At 29.0% G+C, this 11,838-nt stretch overlaps 1 protein-coding gene across 1 annotated transcript; it reads left to right on the top strand.

The window, feature by feature from the left end:
* Nucleotides 1–2,609: 2,609 nt before the first annotated feature.
* On the top strand, nucleotides 2,610–5,421 carry Fnta (farnesyl transferase alpha). The gene is made up of 6 exons (XM_031988089.2): nucleotides 2,610–2,883; nucleotides 2,953–3,114; nucleotides 4,106–4,466; nucleotides 4,593–4,793; nucleotides 4,884–5,067; nucleotides 5,151–5,421. Exons 2-6 carry the CDS (start codon nucleotides 2,958–2,960, stop codon nucleotides 5,247–5,249), a joined length of 1,002 nt encoding a protein of 333 aa, XP_031843949.1. The 5' UTR covers nucleotides 2,610–2,883; nucleotides 2,953–2,957; the 3' UTR covers nucleotides 5,250–5,421.
* Nucleotides 5,422–11,838: the final 6,417 nt, after the last annotated feature.

Genomic DNA, 11,838 nt, shown 5'->3' with positions numbered 1-11,838 from the left:
TTACCAAAGTATAAAACAATTTTGCAATCATTTTGTACCCTACAAAGATATTTAAAATATATTATTTAGGCGCAGTGAAAAATGTTATTGCTATGTATACATTGATATATTTGCAACAGTATTAGTTACTTCTATAAATAAAGTTATAAAACAATGAAATTTGCAATTGAGTAATTTATAAAATCCGATCTTACTACTACTAAATAGTATTGTGAGTTTAATATTCACTTGTATCCAAATACATTTGTTTTGACATTAAGCACGTATTTTAAACATTTCTAATATATTGCAAAATTTAATATGTAGTTTGTATATATATATATATATGGTACGTAATATATAATAACCTATTTTGATTTTAAAGTAACGTATTCGTTTTGGCATTCTATCGTTAACTCTCAAATATCCTAATAAATAAGTAGTACTCAAAAGAGAATTTCAAAGCGTTATATGTTACAAATTTAATTGTATATTGTTATTATGTATGTTTTTTTTATTATCAAATATATATAATATAATATATTTGAACCAAGTACTGTTTTTAAAATAAATATATTGGAACTTGCATGTGTAGCAATTTTAGAAAATTCTGATATACTACGAAAATTAACTTCTAATGTATAGTGTAAATACAGTAGTTGTGGTCCATGTATTTATTCAAATTGTAAAACATCAAGTATTTAAGTATTTCAGCAAGTACATTGTGCCACGGACGATACCTAAGATAGACATACATGCAATGTAAAATTTTGTCACACGCTTTCGAAGGTCCCAGGACCCCTTAATATTTTCATGTCACGCCCTGTCATATCGACTAAAGCCGATTTTGCATGGTAGCACTATAAGTGAGAATTAAAATCCAAAAGATTGAACAGTGATTTAAAATACGTACATACAAATTGTGCATATAATGTATTTTTCTGTTGACTGTTCTGAAATGACTAATTAACTATTAAACTATGTATATAAAACGGTAACATGAAAAGAGTGTACTTGGGAAGTCAATTTTAAATGTTGCCGATTCTAAAAATTACGTTGTTGTTGAGTTTAGAGAGTTAGGCTTGTAGAAAATTCATGGAGGCTTTCAACAAAAGCGGTTAAGCGATTTGTATCCTCGCTTAGCATGTCTCTTAATCCTAGATAATTAAACTTAAATTGGTGTTACTATATAACTAAACATTCGACTCTGAATTAGAGACATGAATATTTTTATATTTCGTCCATTTATTTCAAACAAAGTAGCACAGCTTAAGAGATATATTATTAGGTTTTTAATAGAAAATAGAAAAGCATACAAAATTAATGTTTGTAGTCTTGCTAGGTGTTAAAAATATGCTCCTGTGTTCGAATCCGCAAAAGTGACAGAAGTTGGTAGACTACTTAGACGAATGTTTAATTATCTAGGGTTAAGGTTATCGAAATTCAAATACTAGATCGTAACCAATATCAAAATTTGAATCATTAATTATTCCATTAAATAATTATGTATACATATACTTGTTCACTCGTTTATAAATAAACATTACTTAATTTTACATTAATATATAAATGAATATTCAATGAATGAAATAAAAATCAGTAAATATGAAGCAATCTTCGTTTGTTTGGTTCGTTTTATCTAACTACTACATTTGTCCGAAGAACATTCTTTTAAAGCCATATAATTAATGTATTAAACGTAATAAGATGTATATATGTATATTAAAAATTTCCATGCCACGTATACTTAAATGCCAATTACATGTATCCTACGTACATGTTCAAATCACGTCTGTTAAGTGGAACAAGTGGAACAAGTGGAATGAATAAACTACCGCGAAATATGTACGTACTTTTCTTTACTGGATTCAATACGAAACTTTTCAGATTTGCATATTTTTACCTTTCATTACATGTTTTAGTTAAATAAATGGTAATAGAATATAAAATTCAATGATTATTGCGAACAAAATAAAATATAAATAAAGGTTCTGAAAATTCACTATTAGTTCACCGTGAGTCGCTGTTTGCGAAGGAGCTCTCTGCTTTCTCGTCTCTAGGCAATTCATAAGCAAAATCATTACATCTAAGTTCAAAATAGTACCTAAAAGTGTGTTATACATTTTAATCCTAAATGCGGAATAATTTTGTTAGAAATATTATAGTTTAAATAAAAATGTATATTAAACTTCAATTTTATTTGTCAAAATTTCAATTATTAAAATTAAAACTATTCACATATATAATTTATCGAAGAATTTTCTACAGCTGTATAATTAGTCAAAATAATTTCTTATATAAATTTTATATATGTACTTTAAAAAATAAATGTGTTTATAAAAATATTTATGTTTATAAATTAATAAAAACTGCATTTTCATAAAATTCTATTGTGTAAATACTACTTTCATCGTCTAAATGTACGTGCTTTATACTCCATAAACTGCAATGTCTGTACATATTTTAAGTCTGTGTTTCAATATTTTTGATTCTAATTCCTATTACTTTATAGCGCTGCCATGCAAAACCAGCGTAAGTCGATATGACAGAGCGTGACAAAAAAATGGTGAAGGGTCTTGGGACCCCCGAGAGCGCGTGACAAAATTTTACATTGGATATTATGTCTATCCTATATCTTGTTTGTGGTATTACTATACCTTGTCTGTGATAATATTATATTTCAAATATTACCACGCTTTCAACATTGTTAATTCTTTGCTTAAAGTTTGTTCTTCCTCTTTTATTGATTGTATTTCATAGAAAATGATGCAGATATTGTGCGCAAAGGAACAGCAACATCGGTTCATAGTTGTGTTTTAAGTCACTCATTTGCGACACGAGTATCAGAGATTCTAACACATGTTTCCCTTCTATAAGACTAATCTGTCCTTGTGTAACGAATTGGTAGGTTCAATAGGTTTTGAAGATAAGAGAAAGGTGATATTTAAGTCCCAGTAGCTTAATTTGTAACAGAGAAAATGGGTGATACTTCTGATGAAGAATGGAATTGCGGTGATGTAGCTGACGATGTAAACTGGGTGTTATATAAAGATCGAGAAGAATGGAAAGATGTGACTCCAATACCGCAGGATGATGGTCCTCATCCTATCGTTGCAATTGCTTATTCTGATAAATGTAAGTATTTTATTCTAATTACGAATTTTTATTTTACCTAAATTGCGACAGATTTACCAATTTTTGTTTATACTCTAGATTTTTAGTGTTGTCAAAACATAACCTAGAATTATTTTTTGTGTATTATAACTCATTCAGTAATACTTTGACATATTAAAATGGAAAATTGACTTAATAATACATATCTTATGTAATATCAATATTGTGATCAAATAATTGTACATTTAACATATTTTTAATAGTAAGTTTAAAGATACAAGTAATAGTATTTGCATTGGGTATATTATTAACCTTTTTACTGTAAGTTGTACAGAAGTAAGATGTTCATCTTGAATATCACAAAAGTATACATAGTTATTGTATATATAGTAATAAATTTTTAATATCTTATTACTACATTGTATATAGTAATAAAATTTTAATACTATCAATTTTCTTGTATACCTAATATGGAATAAATATAGGATTTAATATATCCAACTTCAATTATGTTGACCTCGAAATATGTTAAATATGTTGCAAGATATATGACAAAATATTTGTAACATTATGTATTTAATATTATGCGTTTTTTGTGATATACAAAGTAAGGTACGTAATATTGAATATATTTTCGTATATATCTTTGAAACTAAGTTTGAGTGATTGTTATGTGTATAAAGAGAAATTATTTAAAATGAAGTCTCTGATAATATATTTTAAAGTCATTGAAGTCAGTGAGGAGCTGAAATTTTTAAATAATTGTAAATGTTTTTTGTGAACATCTGAGAAACTAAAGCAGAGTGATGGTAATACATATAAGAAGTTGCTCAAAATCACACTTGTAATAACATATTTCAAGCTTAATATGATCAAAAGTGAGTCTGCTAAACCCCATATTTATTCATTTAGAACTTTTATTATATTATACTTATATAATAATCAAATAAATACTTTCTGTATTATACTATTATGTTTATTTAAATATTACTATATTTGTTTATATTTTAAGTTAGGGATGCCTATGACTATTTTCGAGCTGTTCTAAAGTCTGGAGAAAAGTCAGAACGTGCATTGGCATTAACAGCAGACTGTGTTTGGCTTAACCCAGCAAATTATACAGTGTGGCAATATAGAAGAGAGATACTTAAGGCTCTTAATCTTGGAGAAGAATTAAAATATGAATTAAAGTATATTAATGGATTGACAAGGTATTATTCTAAAATTTATCAAATCTGGCATCACAGAAAAATTATTGTTGAATGGTTTCAAGATGTCAGTGGTGAACTAGCATTTATAGAAAGCATTTTAAAGAAAGATGCAAAGAATTATCATGCTTGGCAGTATCGTCAATGGTGTATAAAGACATTTAAGTTAGTATATTTTATTTCTTTTCTCTTTCTACATAAAATTTTTATTAAAATATTTGAATAAATATAATTGTTATACTTAGTTTAACTAACCATAACATAATAAATTTCTATTTGTATACTATACAGTTTATTTGATAATGAGTTGGAGTATGTAGAACGATTATTGGATGAGGATATTCGTAATAATTCTGCTTGGAATCAACGTTATTTTGTAATAAAGAATACAACAAAATTTGAACAGAGTATAGTTGATAGAGAAATTGATTATGCCTTGGATAAGATACAGTTAGTAAAAGGAAATGAAAGTGCTTGGAATTATCTTAGAGGGTATTGTTAACAATCATTATTTATTGCCTTATTTACTTAAAATTAATTCGTTATTTAATATGATTAATACATGGATTACGTGCTTTCTAGTATTTTAATGAAAGATAGCAGTGGTTTGGGTTATAATGAAAAAGTAAGACGAAAGTGTGAAGAACTATATGCGGATGGGTGTCGCACTAATCACTTACTGGCCTGCATTATAGACATTTGTCAAGAAAGATCTATATCAGAAGAATCTGAAGAATCATTATTTCATATAAATAATGCTCTTAAGGTACTTTCTTATTTTATCTTCTTATATGTTCGTGTTTTGATTCATAATATAATTATATATTAATATTTATGCAATTACTTCAGCTGTGTAAAGATTTATCTGAAAAGTACGATACGATAAGAAGGCGATATTGGGATTTTGTTGGTCAGCAATTAATGGAGAAGTTGAAGCAGGAATCTTAACAATTTCTATATAAGTGTGTAGATTACTTCACATTTTTATAAAAATATTTACTTAATTATTAAGCATACTGTAATCTTTTTACTTGGAAAAAAACTGTGTACCATTAGTTACTACGTTGGAACTATAGTAAATGTATTAATATAGAATAAAATTGTTCATAAAATTGAATAATGTGTTTTTATCAGTACTATGCATTTTAAAATAAAAGATTTGGTAATTACAGCGAAAGTTTTGTAAAATGTACTTCCAATACACATGGCATTTGTATAGTATTGTTAAACACACTAAAAAATTGACTAGTACGTGTATAAAAACAAGAAAATAGAAACTATTTATATTTGAAGATTACATTTTTAATCACAAATTGTATCAGTTTAGTTTCTGTTTGAAAAATGTTTTGTATTGATAGATACAGATAAGTATATAATAAGATAGGATGATGGGAACATTTATTAGATTACAGCATATAGGATATTCTAACTATAAAAGTCTGTAAATTTTTTCTCTCTCTTTAATGACATAAGAAATAACCAAGGCATAATTTCGTTTAAGAAAAATTTGGTTCTGTATTAAACAAATTTTTTATTATAAATTATTTCATTGAAACCATTCAGATTATTCCTTAACGCTAGAACCACTGAGCGTTTAATATGTAACGCTTATAAAAATTGTGACGATACATTTTTTTCGATTTTTTCATAGTTAACTGTGTTTTACGAGTATACTTGTCATGGAGAAGTTGCAGGATTTTGTGTCATGACGAGTATACTCGTCAATCACAGAGTAAGTTTCGCTGTTAAAATATTGGATCAAAAAGATAGGTTTAATTTATAAAATTGCCAATTTTATTACTATTATTTATTCACTTGGTTAACATAAACATATATTATATACATATTAAATGATAAACGCAAGAAAAATTAAATACTTATATAGGTAAGAATTTAATTTCCTACTGTGGAGTGGTATTCAGCAAAACAGGGTACTATACACAATGTGATTTTGCAAATGGAACATCGGTAACGCGATTCCTTCCTGATCTTACGTTTATAACAGTGTGAACATCTTCGCGTAGGGTTGTTTGTTTTTGCAGTTCCGGGTATATGCTCTGGAACATGACTCTCGACTAATTGGGGCATATTAGACCTAGATGGCCGAATTTGTGTCGATTTTTCTCGTTGGATTGGATACGACGCAATACTGTCCTCAATAAATTCCAACAAAAAATTATTTTTTTTATATAATATAAATGCATTCAAACAAATAATATCTAACAAATGAAGAAATATTTTTTTATAGTATTTCTTGAGTCTTTTTCTTACTGCGGAGTACACTATGATAATACCATGACTCAGATCCCTGAAGGAACCCTATCATAAATCAGCTTTCCGAGTTTTGCTTTTGCGTTTTTACGCTACATCTAAAAAACGTTGTCATCGCACATAAATAATTTCTTTATGCGAACTTGTACGCTGTTTCAGCCGGTTCATACGACGCATGAGTTCATTTAAAAATTTTCATGATTTTTATTTGTTTGGTATAGTTCGGTCTGGCCTCAAAACATTCTCAACATCCTGAAATTTGAAAATATGTTTTGTTTTTCACAGAAATTACAATATTATAATACTTTAGTGGATCCATCTATTTTTTTAAATCATTTTGTATATTTAACACTTTTAAGATATCAATAGTCACGAAATAAGAAAATTGAAATCCGTCATTTAGACGGGTGCGGTAGTTCTAGTGTTTAATAACACCTTCTTGTGTTATTAAAAGCAAAGGAAATTTTTATGTATTTCCCTTTACTTGAACTATCCTGTGTGCTTCCTTATTTACAGATGAGGAATTAAGGAAATAATACAAAGTAATGAACATTGATTATCTATTTATTTATAAAATAGTTACATACTTTTAAGTATGATACAATAACTAATTACAATGATAATAATATCAATGTTTAGGCTTTCATGTGACTTAGATAATTGTGAACGCTGCGTTTCAAACGATGATTACAATAATCAAATACTTCTGTGCGTTTTAAAAATTTGAAGTTACTGTCAACACAAGATTAATTATTTTTGACATAAGGTTCTAGACATACAATTTCTTTTTCGCGGCACCTTAAAAATATCTAAAGCAAGTAAATTTCGTTGCGAATAAATGGCGGCAGTGACTGCATTGTTTAAAACATTCAAACTAGAGGTTCCGATTTTGGACGTGAACTAAAATACACGTGAAAACGTGGCATGTGAAACATTTATTAAGAAATTGGGGATTCGTGTTCTTATTGCACGTATACACATTCTTCGCGGACCCTGTATTAAAGTGTTCATGGTACACGTGTACATGTTTACAAATGTATTATATATCTCTGTGGATATTTTGGATGAGATTTCCTTGTTTCTTACAATTGTTGAGACAAAACTCAAAATTTCACGTTCCACTGCCCAATACCTATACACGTGTATTTAAGTACACGTGAGCACATGTAGCAATCACACGGGTATTCGTGAATTAAAAATTTCACTGATTAAGATCCGCATTTGTCTATTACACGTGTAGGTACACGCTTATTTATGTACACGTGAAATAGGGATCTCTAGTTCAAACCCAACAATTCATTCTTCTTTCAGTACTGATGAGTATTTGAAGGATTACTTAACATGCAAAACTTGCAGATTTGTTATTATTACATTAAATGTATAAGAAATTTAGTATAGTAAACAATGTAAATGTATTTTCGTACTACTTGGATAAACGAACGAATTAAAATAGTTTTTACGTATATCATTCTCAGAAAGTCATTAAAAATGCCTGTACTTTTACAGTATACCAATAAAAGTTAATTAATTGCAAGAATCTTGACTTATTTATTATTGTACGGATAATATAACGTTCAATGTTGTTTAATATTATAAATTGTACAGTATGTTTAAAATTTACTTTATTTTATGAATAATAAAATAAGATATTCAGAAGAACAGATTACTAAAACAGAACACTGTAATCAATCAATTCTCATACGTATGTAAAATAGATTTGTTGGACATTAAACTCACATTGTTCGTATAATGTCATAAGATTTTAATAGAACAATCAACGTTGGACACGAGACAAATCTGATAACGATATGTGTAAATAACTAAATAACATTAAGTTTTTCAAGTCAACTTGAATATCTTAGTACGTGGTATGTCAAATGACATGTATCCACGTGTATAATAATGTAGGTGAACGAATTATTCAGAACATATATATATCGCATAAATAAGTACATAACAATTGATATATTTTTTCAACGAAAAAAAACGCAAGTCTAATGTAAGCGTTTATGCACCATATGTCTCCTATGTAAAATATTCGTCGGTGTGGCATGTTTTTAGATTTTTCTATCCTAACATTTAACAATTAACATTTAAACAATTAGTCCGGTTACATGCACAGACCGATCGAAAACAAGTCCTCTTTCGTGGCAAACAAAAGGAACACTAATTCATGTACGAACAGTTTCATACGATGAATTCATAGAACATATTTTCGAGAGTTACAGTTCTCTAGTTTTCATTATTCAGTTTGAAATTGTATAATTGCTTTTAAAGAGGATTGCTTCCACCGGTACATTAAAGCTACGAGATATACGTAGTTTTACCACGAGTTTATACATATACACTTGATTTACACCGAAAATATAACGTTATATGAATATTTTTACCACTTTCTCTCTGTTTTTATTTTCTCCTTGCTTAAATTTCTTCATATTCAACATGTTGCATAGTATGTATTTCTTCTGATCGATAAATTCTGATCAGCACACGGTGTCTGAAAACTCGTGTATCACGTACAACGAATTTTCACAAAACTGCAAGATAGTTAGTCAAAAATACACGTAGAATATATAATTTTCCGAACCAAATGGGTTCCCATTTCAAAAGTCTTGCATGGATCAATATTTATTGCATCCTTGTGGAGAACAATTTTATAGAATGTACAATAAATAAATTTGCAAAAAATTTTACTGGGATATTATATGTGATAGTACAAAATTCATATATGACTGTAAATTTTTATGTACAGGGTGTTTTAAAAATTGTGGTACAATAGGAAAGAGAATTATTCTATACAAAAGTTAAGTGAAATACTGTAGAAAGCTGATAGTGAAACTGATTTTTATAAAATTAATAAATGTTGCAGAAACGGATATTTCAGTTTTTTTAGTCTATTTTAGTTTCCAAGATAATTGCGAAAAACTTTCATTATCACTATATTGAATTTTATATACATATATATAGGAGTGCTTTCGTGAGACAGTTATAAGCACAGCAATACTGTGTACTTCATAATCCTCAAACGATCATATACTCTCATAAAACCAATTTAATTTTAAATGGGAAAAATGGCTTATAAAGAACTGTTTTACTTTTCATAAAAAAAATGTTATATTCGCAACTATAAAGTAAAAGCGTGAACGGGAAGGGATTCTATCCCTCCATCTGAATCTTACCCGCGTAAAAATACAGTTCCACTCATACCAATCTGTATTATTTAAAGGAAATTCATTTGTATATGAACGAGACAATATAAAAACTGTTAGAACTTTTATTAGACAGAGTACGTGAAACTCGAGACGGTTGAGGACTGATTGATGTACAATTAGGAGATGGTTCGATGTCTACTCGAGCTGCGCAGAGAAAAGAGGTGTCTTTCTAGTTTACAGTTTCATAGTTTTGATTGGTTACCTGTAACCGTATTGACAAATAGTAAATTAGTGATTGAAAATATTAGCAATTAGGAAATAAAACAAACAGAAAATTGGGTGGGAAGGAATGAAAACTGATCAATCGGCCGAATTCCTCAGCCTAGAATCAAGTGATCTAGCAGTATTAAGTTGCCACCTAAACGGTGATAGTGTAGCTTTACTTGTGGCTATTTCATAGACGGGCTCATGTATATAGAATTCAATGTAGTAGTAGCAATAGTTTCTTACGATTATCTTGCAATTGTCAACTTTAAGAAAATCGAGTTTACTGTCGGCTTTCTGCGGTACATATTATTCTTATGAAGGAACTAGAATTTAAGATAAAGTTAATCACTCTTTCTATTTTTTACATTTTTCATTTTCTAAAAAATTATTTTCGTTATGTTCTTACATACCGAAAACTAGATAACTTTGTTATTGGGATTATACTTTTATGTCTAATATTTTCCGAGGTAGCTTCGATAGCGCTGATTTTCACAGAATGTTTTCACCCTTTGCAAGCTTCAGTTTCCGTTAAGGTAAGCCATGTTGATGTAGCCATGTGATGTTTGCTTAAATTTCACAAAAATCTGCTCGGTTTAATTCCACTGCACCATCCCTACCCTTTCCCCACTACTCACTCTCTCGAGCTCAGTGATCCCAGTAACAGGCACAGAAAATGGATAAAGTGAGGAGAAGAGAGACAGACTCAGTTCAAAGAGATGTCACATGCGTTAAATGTAAACATGTAATGAAGAAAATTTCAATTGCAATACTTTTAACCTTACCTTCTCAATCGTAGCACCGATGGAATGTTAAGATGTTTCTCATTAAAATGAGTCCACACATGATGTAAATCGATCCAGTTTTATCGATTTGGTGAAAATGAACCTTTAATTTCATTAATTACATTAAGTTGGTAAAATTAGTCCGATTTACATTGTGTCAGGACTCATCGTAATCACAACAATCTCAAAAATTCGCTGGCACTGCATTTGAGAAGGTAAGGTTAAAATTACCGCAATTGAAATTTTGCATGCATGTTTATACTTCAGGCGTGCGGCATTGCTTTGAAGTCCAGCGCTTCGACCCCCGATGCTTGACGGATTGTATCTATCTTGCTTTGTTTGCTCTTTCTCTGCTCGGTTAAATTTCAATACTGGGATCCGGAATTGTAGAATTTAAGCGAGTATTACTGTAAAGGTATGCAACATGATAATTTTTTTACCTAATAATAAGAGGAATTTTACGTTTTGTAGATAATTATAATTATAATTAAGTGGTGTAACAAAATGGCATGACACTTCACAGAAATTATAATTTATTGTTACAAAGCAATCACTGTATTAATATTTACAGTTTCGGTACGGTTTTATTCGGTTTCTAATATTTCTTTTCTTAGAGATACACTATAATTAATTATAACATTTTCGTTTTTACGTTCTTTCTACTTTAAGATAGATCTACCTAAACGTTTTTAGTTGTATTCGTGTTCTCTCTCGTGAACGAAGTATTTTAGAACTGTTATATTTTCGGAAAAGTGGATGATAAGTATCGTTTAGGGGTTGAATTTCATACCTTTCAATCAAACGTTTTAATTCACAAAACGGAGTACAACATTTTATAGAGTATGTTAAAGTAATATTTAATTTTTCTTTACATTAACGTACTCTACTTGACAAGAAGAACAATAATGATTTTTTCTCAACGATTTGATCGTGTAATCCTATATTTACTTTGTTATACCTTATCACTCTCCGGAATAGTTTCTTATCTGACCTGAGGTATAATATAATGATGTACGCTTCCCTATTGAAACAACATTTAATTCTTGTATCTGTATCCATTTCCAC

Source organism: Nomia melanderi, chromosome 2 (assembly GCF_051020985.1).
Source record: "Nomia melanderi isolate GNS246 chromosome 2, iyNomMela1, whole genome shotgun sequence".
NCBI classification, from domain to species: domain Eukaryota; kingdom Metazoa; phylum Arthropoda; class Insecta; order Hymenoptera; family Halictidae; genus Nomia; species Nomia melanderi.
The sequence above is the reverse complement of the archived record's forward strand: the minus strand, read 5'-3'. Positions and strand labels throughout refer to the sequence as shown.